This window comes from Paralichthys olivaceus, chromosome 17, assembly GCF_024713975.1.
Source record: "Paralichthys olivaceus isolate ysfri-2021 chromosome 17, ASM2471397v2, whole genome shotgun sequence".
NCBI classification, from domain to species: domain Eukaryota; kingdom Metazoa; phylum Chordata; class Actinopteri; order Pleuronectiformes; family Paralichthyidae; genus Paralichthys; species Paralichthys olivaceus.
In genome coordinates, this window is record NC_091109.1 from 11,193,049 (window position 1) to 11,213,500 (window position 20,452).

At 43.2% G+C, this 20,452-nt stretch overlaps 1 protein-coding gene across 5 annotated transcripts in view; it reads left to right on the forward strand.

Annotated features, from left to right (window-relative positions):
• The window catches only part of LOC109629692 (partitioning defective 3 homolog), a 323,260-nt gene that overhangs the window by 217,453 nt on the left and 85,355 nt on the right, over window positions 1-20,452 (forward strand). For all 5 annotated transcript variants that reach the window (XM_069512787.1, XM_069512786.1, XM_020087499.2 and 2 more), the window contains 2 exons: window positions 1,479-1,713; window positions 20,000-20,128. In XM_069512787.1, coding sequence (XP_069368888.1) covers window positions 1,479-1,713; window positions 20,000-20,128 — 364 coding nt within the window. The remainder of the gene's footprint in view (window positions 1-1,478; window positions 1,714-19,999; window positions 20,129-20,452) is intronic.

The window sequence follows — 20,452 nt, forward strand, 5'->3', positions numbered from 1 at the left end:
CCTTTCTGACTCATTATAAGGCCTTTGTCAGCCCACGTGTTACATAGTCACAAACAAATGTATACACACATACGTAGAGATACACAAGCCCTCTGCCCTCTGGGTGGGTCTGGATTACAATGTTTAGTATGTTATCTGCAGATTGGCATCGTTCAGCGGGAGCAACATTAGCCCTCATTTACATAGCGAGACAAAGCTCACAGCTGCTATTCGCTGCCGTTGTTCTTAAGTGGATGATAAGCAGGCAGCAGATTGAGTGATAACACGGATCCTCATCCAGAACTTGCTTCACAAATGTGTGGAGGTGGAGAGAGAACGGAGGGAGGGGCTACGTGTGGCGGTGAACTGCATAATTGAGCGGGTTTAAGCTGCAAGTTTCTCTTCTCTATTCCTGCGACACACTGCCTCATGTTGAGATTCCATTTCAGTAATTCCCTGTGAGATGGCAGCTGAAAGAAATAGCTGATAGCTCCACAGATCACAAGAGAAAACAAACCCCACCGTTCAGCCTTGAAATGTGAATCCAGCGGCTGCTCCTTCCCGTAGTCTGCCTCATCCTGTATGCTGAAAATCCATCACGGTCTCCCCTCCCTCTTCTTCCCTCACGATAAGCGTGTTTCTCTCCTCCATCAAAGGCAGAACTTTGACAACGACATGCAAGACTGTAATAAGTTGTAATCTGAAGGACATCTACCTCATGCCTCGGAGTCAGAGATACAGTGCAGACAGGAGCTATGACGATTGTGGAGCGCACCACATTTGCAATTAAGATCCCCAGGAGCCTTTTTCAAGATTATTTAAATGTATAATTACTGACAGATTAATTACATTTTGCACATCAGTTCTGATTAGATGTGATGGAAACTTTGAGTTTAATCAACCTTACATCTCCTAAGGATTTTAATCTCAATTTTATGTCTGGGTTGAAATGAGATGCAATTTAAGACATGTAAATTAAGAACCAGATTCATGCGAAGATCATCACAGCTTCCGTTATAATTTTTGTATGAACTGCAAGAGAAAGGGGGGAAAAGAAGTCTCTTGTGAGCTGTGTGAAAAGTACACACTTAAAATAACTTGAGGCTCAGCTAAGTGAAAATATGTTTAACGGAATACTATTCTCAAAGGGTGCGCAATGTAAATATATTCCGCTCTAATGAGACGGATGAATTCTGCTTGTTTTGTTCAAAGCTGCTATACCTTGTGGGAGACACCACTTCTTTGAATGGGTTATGTGATATTACAAGAGGAGAGAAGTGATTCTTTGTAACTGATAAAAAACAAAAGAGTGTTGTTGTGTGCTGAATTCAAACGAGTCTTCTGTGATCTATGGGGAGTCAACTGGAAGTTAAAGTTTCTGTCTGACTTCATTGACTTTCTATTTTTCTTTCTCTCCCTCTGTTTGTTGGTGCTATTCTCTTTCCCTTCCAATTTATTTATTCAACTCCCCCTCAACCCTCTTATTTCTTTCAATGCAGTGGACGAGGACACAGAGGGAAGTTCCCGCTCTGGTCGCGAGTCGATGTCCACTAGTGGTGACCTCATCGTGGGTTCCGGGTTGAACGGCGGCCAATCCAAAGATGACAGAAGAAAAGATTGGGACACAGTAAGCGGGAAGGAGAAGAAGAAACCAGAGAGAGATAAAGAGGAGAAAGACAAGGACAAGATTAAAGCAAAGAAAGGGATGCTGAAGGGCCTGGGTGAGATGTTCAGGTAAGGACGAGACGGCGCTCGCCTCAAATTGCTAAACAAGTCGCCCCCGTCGTGCCTCGAGTGCCAACAGCTATCTCTCTATTTAATTCCACTCAACGCATTCGCAACTGGATCATACAGAATTTGAATGCATTCTCAGGATGTTGCCGATGCTAATCAGGGACCCTCTCCTTGAACCCTGTGAGACAGAGGGAGTGGACGGGGGGGGAGGAGGGGGTTACTGACCTCAAGGGCCTCTGGCACTTTTAAACCAGATTATTTTTAATAGGAGCGACATGTTTTATTCATAAGCCCACATAAGCAGCACTGCTATCCAAACACGCTCAGCCATTTGTTAAGCATCAGACAGTGTATTGGGGCCCATATGGGTGCTAATCTGGCAGCGGTGACATGTTCTGGGGATAAAAAACCTTTGGAATAATAGACTCGACTGCAGGTTGGGATTTTCGCCTGTGATCGGTATTCTCAGCAGCTGTCTCATCGTGCTTTGGAAAATTGTAGAGGCTGACTACCTTCAGAGGCAAAGAGAGATTCCTCCAGAGTCTAATATTTATTACTTGGAAGTCATTTAATGTGAGACGCTTTCAGACCCGCACTGAAATTATTTTGGCTACTGTCCGAATGAGTCAGTGTGAGACATACGGAGGATTGACTGTGAGTGAATGTGCATGAATGTGACATTTCCATCACATGACAAATGCAAACCTGAAGAAAATGAATATCCTAAGATGAAATAAAGCTGTAATACACGTTAAAGACCCAACGACGATGTCAACTCAGAAAGATGAGATTCAGGCAGCACATCGATGTCTGTTTTGATGTGATGTAAACAAAAACACATGATCTCAGCAGCAGAATTAAAACAGATACAACTCGTAACGTACAACTCTGACACATACATTCTCCAGAGTTCCTGTTCAAATCAGACACCTCTGCTGCTTAATGTTTGTGTTTGTTGTTTTCCACCCTGTTATATAAAACAACTGCCACAGAGCACTGCTGGGTAAAAACAGACCTTTACCCATTAGTAAGGAAGCTACGTGGCTTTGGACCATACGCTGTTACAAAGACAATAGTAATAGAAACATGCAAAACGACTCAAGATAAAAATAAACATCCTGCGGGTATCCATTCAGTATCTCTGCCCCAAGGAAAATTAGTGGGAGTCACATTAATTATTTCAATGCCGTGCACATTTGAATATGGAATAAATTAATGGCAGAGGCAGTGCGGGCCGTTATCGTGCCGTAAGTTGTTTTCATGTGGATTAGTTTAATGGGATTAGTTAGCGTATCGCGGCGCACGGCTCCGTAATGAACAATAAAGACGACAAGTGTGTTTTGAGGTCACGATTGAGGAATGTGGGGAGGTTGCTTATCTTCTGTTATTTTCACTTGTATGTGTGTGTGTTTTAACTCCACTGTCTTTGCATCCTGTGGTGTAAATGCATAATGGCTGATACATGCTGTTGCACACCAGGTCACATATGTTCACAGGAGTGCACGCACAGCAATGTTCTGCATTCATGAACAACAGAGGTAAAACTGAGCCACAGGTTTGACACTCAGCAACATGCAAGCAGCACCTTTGGCAGCCTTTTTGGAGGGGCTGTGTGCTCAGCGTCTGCTTGGTGATTTTAGCTGTGCACGTGGGCCATCTGCTTCATCATCGTTCTTCATTATCTTTGAGTGCCACTGCCACTTAAGAGTTGGCATGTGGCAGGCCTCGCTGACGCTCACCTCCTTCGCCGTGCATTTACCACCAGGACCTGTGCCTCCTGAATGCAAAGAGGCAGCCTCCTGTACCGGGGGCGTCTCTCCGACTCTCAAGCTTCGTCTCTCCTTTTCTCTCTTGCTCATTCTCCTTGTTGATACTTCAAACAATTTTCTACATAAAACTATGACAGCTCTCACGCCCACACATCCACTGTGTCTTCCTCTCTTCTCTCTCCGTTCCCTGGCAAATAACTGAGGTGAGAGTGTCGCACTGGATAAAATATAAATATAATAATATCAAACTTTTTTTAAAGAACAAAGTGGAGTGATGTGAAGTGCTTAGCGGACAAAATGGAGGAGAAGGAAAGTAAGTGAAAGATCTGTTGTGTGCCTCACATTTAGAAATTCTTGCAGAAGTTGTGATACTGATTTTGGAAAAGCACAAGGTTTCCTGCTCATGACAAAGAGTTTGGCTGACAGTGACTGAACACACAACTGATAGAATTTACATTAAAGCAAGTTTCACCTGTCGAAACATCAAAAGGACATGCTGATTGGGTTAATCATTTGTAATGCTTGTCTCCGAATTTTTTAATTTGCATAAAATGGAAAGGAAAGCACTCACTTTTTCCTGCATTTCTCACACGTGTCTTAACACTCACCTTCTCCCTCTGAGGAGATTTCAAAGAGTTTGCAGCGGGCTGCAATTTGAGCTCATTTGCATGCAGGCCTTTGGATGGCCTGATGAACGTGTAGTGCACGTCCGCTTAATGGACAGTCTGATTGGGAGTGCATTAACATCAGAGCCAGGGGAAAGGAGGATGGCCTAATATGGAGAGTGAGGATAGATGGAGAGAGTGAGATAAATACTGTGAGTGCAAGAATGACTGAAAGTGTGCAAGTGCATGATGGAAAGAAAATTGACTGCCTAAAGCCCAGAGCTAAAGACACTGCAGTGTACAAGCCTGGCCTCACTGCTTCTCTGGATTCATAGTGCACTGTCTCTAGGATGGCAGGCAGCCTGGTACACAGTCCTGTAACATCCACTAATGGATTACGTATAATCCTATGAATGGATAGCAATGTGCATGCATCCATAGGATAAAAAGTTTGCCCTCGGCAATTGCCTGTTATTATTTCAGGGATGTATGTTACACGGATGTATTAGTGTGTGTCCATCTCGGCCTTCACAGGGATATTATCCTCTGAACCACTGTATGTGATTATTCATCTCCTTTCTAGTGGAAAACATGTGATCATTACTTTCTGATTCTATCAGTTTTATTTAGAGGTTGGGAGTCTTGCCCAGGGCTCTGTTAGCATGCTAGCAGACAATGACGTCTCAGCCGCAGCCTGCGAGACTCCCTTCAACATGCCTAATGAGGTGTTGTTTATCTGCTGTGTGACTGACTGACCTCCTCCATCAATGACCATCTCCCATCTCTAGAATTATTGATGTGTGTGTAAGCACATACAAATTACACACTCCAGGTCATGTATTTAATGTCTAGATTTCAATTGTTAAAACAATGTGAACATTAATATAATAATGAGTTAAATAGGCTCATTAGATCTCTGTCTTCAGAATGCTGATGTACAGTGTGTGTGTGTGTGTTTGCATGTTCATATTTCTATGTCTAAATGATTTTTATGTGTGTATAAATGTGTATTTGACAAGAATGAGGAAAATGCATTATACAGGAAAAGCAAACAGAAGCATGTAGAAAATACAGTCGTGTAAAAGCTGCAAAAAAATGCAAAGGATGGTTGGGACAGGGAACGGGGGGCCCGATAGGAGGAGGGGTGGATTGGGTGAGAAGCCGTGTGCAGTGGAGTGAACTGGGGCACCAAGGGAGAGTGGGAAAGGAGGATGCAAAGGGAAGGGAGCTTTTCACAGCGGCAGTCACGGCATCGTGCTACTGTCCGCCTGGAGGGGGACTGAGGATCTCTGCTGATTTTCTTTTACAGTTTTTTACCTTTTGGGTGCGTGTGTTAGCGTGAGCAGATTCAAGGAGCATGTAAATGAGCACATGCGTGAGTGTGTAATGCATAGTTGCGTGCACATGTATAAATAAAACGAGTTGTGTTTTTTAGATCTGTTAATGAGCTCCGGCATCTCACCCTCGCTCCTCAGTGGTCCTCACACACACACACTCCTCTCCCACCACCCTCCTACTCCCACCCTCGCCACCAATCTGATAAGTGGCATGCCTCACGCCGAGCCATCAACCGACACTGGAGCTCGGTGTGACAGCCTTGCAACCCCCACCCTCCACCCTTCCAACCCTACATCACTGCTCTGGGACCTCATCTGCCTGCTCCTCCCTGCGGATGCAGCCCCACTCAAGGCTACACGGAGCGATGCAGGGGGGTGGACTGGAGAGGAAAGCGGTGAAAGATGAAGTGTGCGGAAGCTTTCTATCTTTCAATCTATATTATTCTTGGGCAGTGTGGAAGCATGCTAGTAGCACTTGTGTGTATTTGTTTGCATGGATGCATGACTGTGCCTTGGAAAATGGATACCGCACCATGAATGCTCATCTGCCTGTAGCACGAGAGGTAGTGAGCGTGTTGCCATGCCGCTCCGTGTCTTCATGCCATCTGATTCTTTCTGCTCGTGTGGGTGTGAACAGCTGATGGCGGGTAAGCCGGTTTGATCATTAGTACACCAACATGACACATGTATTAGCCTGACTTTTTATACACACACAGAGCCAGGAGCGTGCCGCCTGATGGATCAACATACACCGTTCCTCCATATAATACACCCCTCGCCCGCTCCACCTCCTCCAACACACCCTCACATATGCTTGCAGCATTATACCACGTTTGATTTGGAGACAGCAATTAGCCGCCTCCACATGTGGGCTCTGACATCTGCTGAATGTAATCTGAGAGAAAATGATAATTGTTCTTCCTTTGCGCTGCCTCACTCATCATCATGTCTGTGCTGAGGTAGTAAAGGCAAACGTGGGGCACGGCGTCAAGCTGCAGCCTGTACGCGAGAATGACTGGCAGCTGAGGTGATGTGAAGAATCGCAGTAATGAGATAATTACATTAAAAAAGAATAATGGAACGCATCATGGACGTTGGAATGTGGAATGAAAAAATACCTCAGCTCCAGAAATAGCTTTTTCTCGCCTTCATATCGAAGAGGAGTCGCTGTTTTTAACCACCTGTGAACAACAGTGGAGCTTCCTGTCCACTTTAGGGTCACTTATGTGCCACCGACCATTTGACATCAAGGTGGAGAAGGTGAAATTAATGTGAGCTCCAAGTTTTACCTGTCACGGCTGAATTCTTCGGTGAGACCTCAATCATGAACTTTGGCAGCTTTGCCGAGTGCAGTCATACCTCAGTATCACCTTTAGATGGCTGCACGGCAAAAAAGAAAATATCATGTCACCGAGGGCGCGATACAGAGAGAGGGTCATCTTTTCTAACTTCTCAGGAAAAACAAAAGAGCACAGAACGTCCTCTCACTGTGACATCCCATTACTCCCATGCCACTCATGTACCAAAGAGGCCCAGCTGGGGGCCAAACAACTAACAACAGAGCTCCCCGCTGAGAAGATTAGCGTCACCGTCAAAGAGCGCCACATGGGGAGAAGCAAACACCAAACACCCAAACTCTTTCTGTTCACCAGGTACAGCTTTGTGTGTGGTGTCAAAAAATTACATGTCATCATCAATTTCGGGTGAGGCTGAGTGATGGGATTAAGGAGGGGGAGGTGAGGCCTGTCTGTGACTTTAACCACCTTGCACGGATGAGACATGACCGAGGGAGGGGTTGAGGGGGCCTGGCTGTCCGGCCGCACTTCCTCTGCTTTTGGCCACTCGATGTAAATGTGATTGGGCAGCGCTGGGCCCCCATCAGACAGCCCCGGAGTAATTATATTTAGAATGATCATGCAGCGCTCTGAGATAGACCTTGAAGCGCGGGGAGGCTGCTGTGTGTACGTGTGTGCGTGCGCGTGTGAAGAGGTGGTGTTGCACGATGTACTTAATTGAATCTGAAATCCTGTTGGCCTGAAATGAGATCCACCGATGTCTCTCACGCTGTGTCTCAGGCAGAGGGCTGCAAACATGACTGAATTCATAAAGTGTGTTATTAAAGAGCTCAAATTAAGTGTAGCAGTGCAGCCCTCCATACTCTACCAGGCCCATGACTACTAATGATCCAACCCCAGCGGAATCACACCAACACCCACCGATGGAAACCCTTCAAACTCCTCTTCTCTTCTCGTTGCTTCTCTTCTTCTCATCTCTCCTTTCCTTGACTCTTCTCTTCTTCCCTTCTCTCCTCGTCTCTCCTTCTCTGTCCTTGTCTCTTTTCTCCTCTCCTCTCCTCTCCTCCTTCCTCTCTTTGCACTCCCTTACTCACTCCATCCTTTTCCCTTTTATCAACCTTGACGTTCCAAACAGAAACCGCCTTCTGTTTCTAAACTTCCTCCCTCTCTGTTTGATATTTGTCTTTCACACTTTGAGACACTTTGAATCCACTTTGATGTTCTGTTTTTCGCTCCTGCGCGGATCGCTTTGATCAATTTGAGAGAAGACTGCTCCAATGCGAGTCAACTCTCAGAGGACAGGTGCAGGCGAACAATAATGAGAAAATATTAAGAGCACGTACAAGGATCTAAGAATGGCAAAATCCCATTTAGTTTTTCTAAATAGTGCAAATGAATCACTAATGCCGTCCTGTAATAAACAATATCACAGTTAATGTATGTTTTGGTCCAAGGACGGGAGTGCTGTAAAGTATAAGCAGACTTCGAGATGCAAAGCATGCTTGATATTACAGAGACAGAGGTGAGAAATGCACATGGGAGAACCTATTTATTTCCCCCCATGTGCTATGCAAATGAAGCGTGCTGCCCGCTACAGTAGGACTCATTGCTAGTCTGCTCACCCATTTCTCAGGCTTAGCATGTAATGAAATGGAGGCCTTTGGCTGAAATGACCTTTCCTATCCACTGAGTTCTCACCTGCTGATGTGTGCATACCCCCAACATGTGAGTGAGAGGATGGGTAGTGGGAGAGAGACAATCACAGTGAGGACCAGGAAGAAAATAAGCTGGGAAAATTGCTTTTGAATTACAAAGGTAATATCAATCGATGTTGAATCACACTTCTGATTTCCATCAAAGACAACCAATTAAAGCTACCAACCATACCCCGCTTGTTCTGTCAGCGTCTCCGACATGTGTTTGGCATGTAAAGTGAAATTGTCTGTTTTTTTTCCTCCGCTCACTCCTACTCTGATCTTTTTTTCTGCCTTTAGTGAGCGTGTCAGAGACTTTGAGATTCTTTTCATGGCTGCATCAGGATTTCATTGCTCCCGATGTTTGTCGTAAAGGATTCCTAATTGGACACTCCTCGCCACACCGAGATGTGTGAGCTGTTGTTTGTACCAACAAATGTATATTAAAACCCAATTTACAGAGGACTAACATCCATATTGTTTATTCCTGCACTTTCTGATTTACATCCAACCCCAACTTTGAGTGCCAATAGCAGAATTAGCTTGTCCTTTATGAAGTGGTGTAAACAATTATACATTAGGCTGAAACTATAACTATAATCCTTTATTCTCATTTATCAAATCTAATCCTAACTATCCCTCTGATTTATTGTAAAGGTTTGTACTTCGACAAGTGTGTGTTGTCATGGTAATAACAAACAAGCGATTCAAGTTGTGGTACTGTGATAGTGTGGTTAGGTGTGAGAACAGAAGTTACTCTGTTGCGTTTCTAAATGGATTGTGGTTTGGGATAACATAAATCCCCCCTCAGTTTGCTGGACCTCATCATCATGGATTTGAGAATAAACATGGAGTTACATTTGCTGAATGTTTGTGGTTAGGGGTTCCACTGCAACCTCCTCTTACTGTAACGTGGACTTCATGTACGACACAACGTTCTATCTTTCTACGGCCACAAGAGGTCAGCTACTAATAGATCGTAACTCTGGGTCATAACGTGATGCTTTGAGGACAGTGTGAGTATTTAAGTTGCCTAATCAACCATACTTCAACCATATTTCACGGTTGTTATGTGTGAATATTGTTAAAAGAGAGAATGTTAAAACGGTTTGCATCGGATGTTAAAGACTTTTCTGCAAAACTCCTTATTATATTCAACAGCAAGACAATTTCTCACGTTCTTCCTGCGCTATAAAGCAATTTCCCTTTGTGCTGTAAATCATTAAAGCTTAAATGAGGTAAAATGCCTTATGTGTTTGAGTAAAAGCTGCAAATCCTCCTATTGAACTTGCTGTCTCTTTTCTTTACAGTCATTGTACAAAGATTTTATAAGTTATTTATTGACTTGAAAAATACTTTATGCAGCATATTAAAGTTGACATACTTATAGACTTATTCTCTTATTTATTTTGATTTATTTTGCTTTGTAAAATCATCCAACTGTACAAGGCCAGTAGACAGAGGAGGAGTGTGCAGCATTATTTATCTAATCCTGCTTGTGATATACGGTCGCTATCCCTTCGATTCCTTTGGGATCCCTGCTCTCGCTCATCCTCACTTTTTTCACAATTACTGTCACTCCCTCCGTCTTTCTTTCCATATATCCACCCATATCCCTCGCCCCTCTTCTTTCTCAGCCGCCCTGGAGATTCATTGTGGCATTGACAGAAAGACCTCTCCCGTCTCGCTCTCTGAATGCTGGGAGGGATGTATATCACGGATCAGCAGTTCCCCTGTCTCCTTTCGCCGATGGACTCGAGTACAGCGCTTGGGCCGCTGCGTGTCCATGCTTGTATTTCAAAGTCTGACGTTTATGAGAAAGAAAATCTGCCTCACTTCTCCCCTCCCCTGTCCTTAGGCGAGCATCGTGGAAATCTCAGAAATCAAGCATTTCAGTGTTGCACATCACATCTGTCTCCAAACTCATCAGCATGTAAATTAGTTGGGAGACAACTGCAAGAAGCAATGATAATCAAAACAGAAAAGACAAGGAGAGAGGCTTGATGAATACGATTCATTTATGAGGTAATCTTGTTTCATGACAATAATCATAAGCTATTTCCTCTCACCTTCATGTCCCGGTGGGTTTAAGTATTAGCAGGTGAGAGAAGCTGGGAATACAACACCAAACCTTTTTTCAGTGGAACTCTTACCCTGTAAATGTTCTTCACATCATTGGTAATTTTTTAGGCGTTCCTAAATTCAAGTTGCCTACTTTCTTTCGTGCTCGTGGTACTTTAACATCCACTGCCATTGTTGAAAGTTGTGCAGACTTTGGCTGCTGTGTCGGCTGAATGCTGACATCTTTGTGTTTGAGGCGTGCGGTAGGAACCATCACTGAGTGGCAGTGATCAAAATGGCCCATTAGGAATGCAGTGTGCCGTACTGTATCTAGGTCACAGCCTGAGCCACAGCTTCCACTGAGAAACCACAGTGCTGTCGCCCCCCCCCACCCATCAATATTCCTGCACCCCTACTTGGAGGGTGGGGTGTAGTGGGGGGGCTGCCAGTTTGGTTAGGCTTTTTCCAAATGTGAGTATGTATATTGTGTATACATCAACTTAAAAACAGAACAGAACTTTTAGGGCTGCATGATAAAGAAAATCGTGATCTTGGTTCACACCCATATGCAATCTCTTAGCACCCTTAATTTATCCCTCAACCACTGACAGTGTGGCGTTATCCCATGAGAGCAGCAGAAATCCACCAGTGAGAGAGAGATAGAGTGAGTGATTTTTGAGGACAAAAAAAAAAATCAATGAAAATAAATTTGAAGAAAACACCTCTGAATGCAGTGGGAATAAGATAAACAACCCAACTGTGCTCATACAGAAAAATAATCCAGCCCTGCTCAGCCCAACTAATAATTTTTATCCTGAATGTGTCCTGTGAAGACTAGTGATCACACTGTCCCCACTCCCATATAAACATTTACCTCATTTATGTTCACAAAGACCAAATTATGTTTTAGACCAGTTTTTTAGTTGTGCGATGACGATGTTTGTGTGTCTGTGAATGTGTGTGTCGACCCGAGCGAAAGGTAGAAAAAGAGAGCAAGCGGTTTCGGGAGGAGCTGCAGAACGATTTTACCCATGTCAAAAGAAAATCATTATGTGGTGGTGTGTTTGATATTGTGTCCACAAAAAAAAATCAATATGTGAAGACCGAGAAGACAATGAGAATCAAAACCATGTACATTTTGCCATTGTGGCAGCAACACACCACAACACTACAAATTTAAATAATCACCTTACATCACAAACTGTAATATGAGGAAGCTGTAAAGCCAAGGAAAACATAACGGATCAGACTCAATCATATTTTTCGGTCTGTTTCCTTTTGCGGGTCATTTGAGTGCAATAAACATACATTTTGAAAAAAGAAAAATAAAGATTGTGAGAGTGAATCGTAATTTCAACCCTAAGCAAGGAAATCGCGATTCTCATATTTTTCCTGAATCTTGCCTCGGTTAATTCTGTGAGTAATTGGAATGCACACACACACATACAGCTCACCTGAACTTCCCCCAGAGCCGCTGAAGTGTTTCTATGCAAATTGTCCTACAGAAAGTCGCTGCTCACTGCGCTCATACACTTTAACAGATGGATGCATGAATGTGTTTGGACTGTTTATTTGTGTTGTAATGAGAGGCTTTAATCAGTGGTGTCAGGCATTTGAAGCGTTCCTCTGAGTGTGTGCAAACCCCCCCCCCCCCTCTCTCATATACACACACACACACAACTCTGTGACTTATGTGAAACATTAAAGGCAATCATGTTGGGCTGGGCCTCGTCCTTTGTTTTGCACAGGCTGTTATGAAATATGGACAAGCCAAGCTGTCCATTGATATACAAGCGCACACACATATAGATAAAACACACATACACATCCTTATGTGCACCTGCTTTTGCTTAAATATGAATAATTGGCAACACATCGTGATGAATGCTTATTTTTTTCCCAGCACATAAGCCTCACTCAAGTGCAAGTACTTTTTCATAGATAGAGCGACATTTATAGACACTCACACAAATCCACAGAGTCAAACATTGCTTTGATATTGATAGTTGTTAGTTTAAAGGCGTAGAACATCTTTAACCATTCACTCTGATGTAATTTTATCATCTTGGATGTTGCTGCAGCTCCGTTGTCCGTGTTCCGTCTGGTCTGTGTGGCTGTAAAGAACCTTCTTCAATAAGAGCGGATTAAGTCTGATTTTGAAAATATGCCATGCACTCCTCCACGCACACACACACACACACACACACACACACACACAAAAACAGTGTGGAAGTAAAATAAACTATCTGTAGGATGTGGTACCACCCCAAAATAGCCCTCTGGCTCTCTGTGACTGACCATTCTTCACACGCATATATTTATTTTAGTCCAAACCTCTTTTCTCCTCCTGCGGGGGTGGTGGTGGTGTAAAAAGGCTGTTTGTCTTCGGCTATCTATGTCTACTTACAACTAGACAAGTGGTGGAATGCAGTTGTTGATCAGGCGATTGGACACACATTCTGGCCCGAATGAAAGAAAGCCAGAAAGATAAATTCTGAAAGAGAAGTGTGAAGAGAGGAGAAAAACTGATGGGAGAATACCTAGCTGTAGAATAACAGAAATACCAGAAAATTCAGACTGACATAGCAGGCAAAAAGATAAATGTAAGGATGGAAAACAATTCTTTTGAAAGGGCGATGCAGCCATTTCGATGCATCTGTAAATCAGCCAGAAAATCTTCATTTCCATACAATAACCTCTTTATGGTAAACAGGATGGGACAGTGATATAGGTTGAAAAGAATCATTTAAAGACTCATTTAAATACAATAATCTGACTTGAAATTCATACACCCACAAATTGTTTTTCATTTTCCATGTCTTGACATGGTGGAAGACCACATAGAGTGTCACTGAAACCGAGAATCCTCCAACATGACGGTGTCTTCTTTGCTCAGCTGGGAGACCAAAGAGTCATAGAAGTTTCTGGTGAGAATCATTTTATCTCCATCTCGCCCGTGGCGCTGTCCCCCTCCTGGGGCACGGCCTGATGTCATGCATAAATGCATGTCATGCCTCCACAATGCGGGACACGCCACTCTTGCACCCGGCATGAACCATCTTGACTCCCATCCTCCCTCCTCCTGCACCTCTACCCACTGTTTTCACACCGTCGGTGGCAGAATTAGGGCTGGCCTCCCTCTGGAGCTACAGCCAATCAACAACCCAACCCCCCCCGGGTGGAAATCAATTGGTTCTGTGTGTATAAGCCCTTGACCAATGGAGTGAAAGCACAGAGATGTCATATCTTGCTGTGACCTGCAAGAGGCAGAGTCCCAAAAGGCAGGGAGATGTGCAACTGCATTAAGAGTTGTGTTATTCTGAAGACACATTCACCCCACGATGGTGTGAATCCTCAGATCTTACGCATTCAATGATGGATCTCAGATTGCTGTCTTTCTCTTTAAACTCTTAAAACCCCATTTTTCTTTCCTTAAGAGATGCATGAAATTGTAGATTCTGGTTAAAAAGAGGTCTGGCTGAGCAGGGAAAGCACTGACTGACATTACAGGTTGCAGATAATGAGTTCCGCGGGGAAGGAGATAATCGGCTGCCGTTGGCTTGAAGCTGGAGGAATGACGGGAGAATATCCTCCCATACCTCTCTGGGGTCGGTGTCCCTGGAAACCGGTGGTGGCAACATTACGCAGAGGCCACTCGACGATAACGAATGCCCCTTTAATGCCTGTTAACGATCGCTGGGTCACAATGTGATTTGTAAGGAAGAGGGGGGGAAAAAACACTCTTGCTCCCTTTTTCTTCCTCTGACTGTCTTATTGGATTTTTTTTTTTTTTTTTTTACAAGGCATCTTTGTGTGTCACCCCAGGAAGAGAGTGTTTACTCCTCACAGCTGCAACAACACTTAGCTGGTGAGGAGGACAGACAAATCCAACAGTCTCACCTTTCTAACAAGGAGCTATTAAAATTACATGCCACTGTCAGGGTTTTGCCCTCGGTGCAGCACTGAGTAGAAATCATGCACTTCTTCATATTGGCATGGCCTTGGATAGGGAGGGGAGGACATGGAAAAGGAGAAGTGTGTTTGTGTGCGTGCTCATCTTAACTTTCTGCTGTGTACTTTTTGCCATCAATAAGAGGATAATATTGTCTCTCGATTCTGAATAAAAGTGTATTTTCTGCAGCGCTTCACGGATGGTCACGATGAAAGGCAGTGGGTGGAGGCATGGTTATTTATTTACTTCCCCACAGCAACCAATACGGTTTCAGGGGATGGGGGCTCAGACAGCACATCAGACGACTGCAGGGGACATCGCCCTGGGAGATTTGGATTAACTTTCAGGTCCGCTGAGCAGAAACGATAATGATTCTTTCTGTCTGCCCTTGAAATTATCCTCTCATCACTTACTCAAATTGATAGATGCAGTCACTTTTTTCTCTCTGGCTCACCTGTTCCATTTGCAGGTTTGAATAATGCCAAAAGATTTAACACCTCATATGAGGAGTGCATCATGTGAGGGTGAAATCATTTGGTCCCTGGCATCAATGGATTTACTTTTTAAGAACCACAGATAAGAGGAAAGAAAAGACAGCTCCCGCTCCCTAAGTCACAAACTTCCTGTGAGGAATCCACAAAATTCCCCTCAGAAGATGTCAGAACAGATTTGCTTCTCTCAAATCTGCTCCCCAGATTAAATGATTGTAACAATCAAACAGGCTTTGAGGCTTTGCATAATTTTCTTTTTCTCACTGTTTGGAAATTCTGTCCTGGACTTTTTTTTACTCCGCTGTTGTGCTGCAGCCTTGAAGTATTATTACCCTGTAAAATCAATGAAGATGATGTATGAGGCACCGACTGCTAGTAGTATAAACCCTTCTGTTTTCAGTGATAGAAGATGATGCATCATATTGAATGGAGTACATATTTACTGAATTCTGTTCAGGTAAAGCTAGAATACATACAGTTAAACCAGATAACACAGTATGCCGAATGTTCATCAGTACATAAAAACATTTAGCTTTATGATGCTGTCAGCTGATGTCTGACCCAGGAGACTTTGACAGTAAAATTGAAGTGTTCAATCAATGTTTCTTCGCATCGGGAGCTATCACAGCATTAATAAAGCATATATTATATTTGGCTGACACGTGTTAAGAGTGTCTAAATGAGGTTTAATGTCCAATCAGCCAAAACAATGATGAATAGCACAAATCAGCTTGAGCTTTGAAAGAAGCCTAAAGATCCTATCTGGTTTCTGTGTGCTTACCACTGTCCCTGCGATCAACACATCATCTTACTCAGTGTTTGCACTCATTTAATCTTAACTAAACATCTCTCTACCCAGGTGGTTCTGCGATCTCCATCTCTCTGCACCTCTGTTCTTTGTCTTTTGAGGGACCCCTCTGCATTTCTGTATTCATCACTCTTACCTGCTGTCTGCCACAGCGAGATAGATGCTTAGGAATGGATCATTAAACAGAGCTTTGGTCCGGGGGACTGAGGCAGAAAAAGATCAGAGCTTTTTGAGGAGGTAAATGGCGTATCATTGTTCACCTGCTTGAATGGAGAAGTCCAGCTGTTGCTTAAATAGTGACTAATGCAAGTCAAATAGTCATTCATGTTAATAATCTTGATTCAAAGATCCACTTTCTACTTCTTCTGGAAAGAGCTAATACAGTATGTGGATGATTGAGATCAATGATATGATATGTAACAATTATTCAGTAGAATGTCCAAAAATTACTAGACCTGTGTTATTAATGACAGAGGAATAACACACTGCTAACCAGTTAGCCAGATGGCAGTCTTCTCTTAGATTTTCCTGGGCAATAGTGTTGAAGAAAACAACTTCCATTGTCCGGTGTTGTTTCAAGAGGTCTGTTGTTATATCGTTCTGATTGAGAGAAGTTGTGTGCTCATAATATATTTAATTCACATAGCTGTTGCACTTCCGATGAAAAATTATTTGAAACAATGCCGTCCAGACTCCTGGCTTGTAGTTTTAATGCTGTGCAGCCACATTGCAATAAAACTGACTGGTCAGTCCTTTACATCCAATAAAGTTCTCTTTGCCAAACTGCAGTGTAGATACTCCATTGTCATTCTATTCATGACTTGCTGCTGCCAATCAATATCTTATTATCAAGCCTCAACAACCTCACTATCAATACAAGGATCCTGATGCCAGTCCTAATTAATGCCAAGGTGCCAATACTGGCTCAAGAGTTGCCATAGAAACAGCTGAGTTTATTTCCTCCCTCCTGACCGAGATGAACCAAAAATCATTCTGGTTTTGTATCCGATTCACTTCGTTTCTCAAACCAGACACTTATCTTTCATAGACAGGTGTGAAAGTCAATAGTTTGTACTCGATACAAACACTGATACAAACACTGATGCCACAGATTTCTGATCTCTGATCTCTTTCTGCCAAGTTGAGTGGAGGAATATTTCATTGAGGTTTGTGCATCACTGAAGGTGTGGTTGCTAATCTTGGGCTTCACTGTAGTCCCAACTGGCAGAACTAGGGCTTTCCACGTGAAGGGCAGAGCCATGTTGGTAAACCGGCAAGTGTCTCGAGCCGTCTAACAGCCCTGGTAGGATTGTCCCTTTCCTCCGCCTCTGCTTTGATGTGGAACCATCTACTCGAGCCACTGGTGATGGGGGAATAGCCTTTCATATGGGAGCTGCTGCATGCCCAGGATCCTGCTCAGTCTAATCCGCCAATATGTTTCACTATGACAAATCTCTAACCGTATTGATGTCGATCCAGAATAAGGAGAAAAAGTGCTAAGGGCAGAAGTTTGTCTCCCCTAAGGTTAGCTTGTGTTCTTAGGTGGGTTGGCATAAGAAGAGACTGAGGAAAAACTGGAAGAGGAATAGAGGGAGGTGAATATTCCTCAGGAAGTTAATGAAAGTCTTTGTAGTGAGGTGAGGGAAGCTGTCACCTGCCCTGGTGATAGATAGCAGGTTCACTATTATTAGCATTCTCAACCCCAGCCTGGAGTTTTATGCCTTAGTAGAGCCATTTGTTGATTAATTAATCAGGTAATGTATGCTATCTATGCTACAAAAGAACCCACATATCACTCCCTCCGCCTCTCCTGGGCTCCCTGCACAACCACAGAGTCGGAGCTCCCACCAGGCCACAGCCCATTCAAAAGATTACAATTCCAAAGCAGCCCCTACCACTGAGAAGCCAATTCCACAAAGCTCCTGGTTGCTTTTAATGTAAAGTAGAATAATAAACATCGATGAGGGAAACAGTCTCCCATTTCATGAATTTTTTCACTTCCACTGGCCCAAAGTCAACCTTGTCTGATGTGATTTTTTTCCTGCTTTCAGAGAAAGTTTTCAAACTGTCAAATAAAGCTCAGCTACAAGGAAGGTAAAAATAAACTCAAAGCGAAGCACTGTGGAGCTGGGAGACTGCAGAGCTTAATGCTTTCTCCTGTGCCGGTGCCTGAAATTGAACGGGACCGTTCAAAAAAAAAAAGCCCATGTGGAACATAGTAATCGATGTCTATGTGCAATACGAGCACACAGCGTTACCTTATGCAATATGAACACTCAATAAAAATCCAGCCCTGTGCTGTGATTATATTTATTGAATTTCTTTTCACTTCATGCCTCATGCCCTTGTGCCTGTACATGTTCTCTTATTGCTCTGTCTTTACAATCATCACATTTGTTCATATAGGCGGCCTGGTTTCCACCAACCTGGCAATCATAAGTCAACAATCAAAAGTACAAAGTGTGCAGTCCCTCATTTTTTTAATTGAACTTTCACATTTGGAGCCTGTTAAAGTGCACACACTAAGTAGCTCCACATTTAGAATGTTAGCTTTCTGGCTCAGCATTTCAGTTCATGTAATTTCTAACCAAACATTCTCATCTTTCCACTGGCAGTGTTTTACCATTTGTATTCATATTTTCCCAAATAATATATATATTTATGTATTCATATTTTCCCAAATAATATATATATTTATGTATCTTTTTTCTTCAGGTCACCGCATATCCTCCAGCTTTGGCTGACTGTCTTGTTTGCTGCTTTTCATTTGAGATGTAATGAAATCATTTAGGGATATGTTGCACACATTCCTTCCTCTTAGAACATTTACCTTAATTAAGTCGGATTTGGTTTTAATTTATGTCCTTTGTTTAACCTCTTGTGCTTAATCCACCCAAAGTGATGAAAAGATGTGTTGAACCAATACCAAAAGCATCCACAATAACCAACCATAAGTGCAGCAATCACGTCTACCTTCGCAACTTTCATATAAAAATTCCCTCAAATGTCACTTTCTATAGGTTATCAACATATATTGATCAGATAAACCTATTTATTTACAGGTGTATATATATATTGAGAATCACTAACCAGGAATTGTAGTGGATACAGTGACATGAATGGTGTGCAGATGTGCTTCTTAATGTGCAAAATGACCGTCGTGTGCACTTCCTGGATATCTGTCTTTAATACATCCTTTTTCTGTATCCTGCCATTTTGCACTTCCTCCACAGCTGGCCCCATTGTGGAGCAGCAGGAAATGACATCATACTTTCACAATATTGCCTTTCCTGTTCTGTCGCATCAGAGAGTTCACACTTTATCACTAAATTCTGTGCACATGTATAAAGTTGGCATCTGATCTTAGTGTTACCCACGAGCACATTGTTGTGAGCAATAACGTCTCAGGCAGTGGAGTCAGACTAGGGAGTTGTCCATTTATTTTCTGTGTGTGTTTGTGAGTGTGCAGCCTTGTAAATGCACCATACTCCTGTCAACTGCATGCCTCCCCTCTATTTTCCATTCCTCATCATCATCATTTTCTTACACCCCCCACACAGCCAGAGACTCCACTCATTCATTTGCCGAGCAGCAAGCTTGGCTGACCAGAGGAATTTGCGATCACCGGCTTGACTTATTCTCACCTCCAGTAAGGCTGTCACGGATTTACCGCAACCGGCGTGTCACTCCTGTCATTAAAATGTAGAAGTTGGTGACACTGCCTAGAATCTTACAAATGATGCCGCCAGCTTGGTGGTTTCCTCCACTTTTACATTACATTCCGCCCATTTGCAGGTAGTTTGTTCCCTCCTCGCTCAAAACTAAATCATGAGCTGTCACTGCTCCTCTCGCTCAGTAAACTCTGCAGCTGAGGGACGAAATGAGGAGCTCACACCCTCTCTAAAAAAGTCTGCTTTTGACTTACTGCACAGTGAATTCTTCTGCCATCCTAGATTGAGTCTTGTTTTGGAGGGAACTTGCAATATGGACTTATCTTTTTACACGGCTTGCTGCATTTTGATTGCATTTATTTGAAAAAGTTATTCATTCGATAACGAATGGGTGCCCATGGAGACTCCCCCTGAGCTGTCACGCCAATACAAACCCAAACTGAGGACTTTGACAGTTTGACACTTTAATTTCCTACTGAATATTTCAAATAAAAAACCTGGACAAAGGACAAGGAATACAGTTGTAAAAAAATCTATATTGCATTTAAAATTATTAAAGCCTGGGCCTCAATTAAATCCAGTGTGCACTCTTCTTTTACTCAGGTTTGTAAAGAACCGGAAGGATGAGCGACCAGGAGACAGGATGGAGAGGAAGAGCTTCAGTAAATCTAAAGAGGAGGACATGCAGGTGTCAGAGGAGGAGACCCTGCGGATGAGACTGGAACAGGAGAGGTGAGTGCTCAGACAGGGCCTTGGCTTGCTAAAAGCCTAAACAATTAAGTCTCGGCTGAACAAAGGGGGGAAAAAGACACTGCTGACTGGAAAATTAGCAAACTACCTAATTAACAAAATGGTGGCGCAAGGTCGGGAAATTCTGGGAAAGCACTCAGATGTCAATTTGTGAAATGTCCCGTTCTTTTATATCAGTACATTAAATAGATCATTTATGGATTGTTGTTGCCTGTGCCATTCAGAGGCACTGACCTCCTAATGGTGCTCGTAGGCCCCTGTGGATTTGGCATGATTGAATGGTGCTCATTATAATAGCGAAATCGA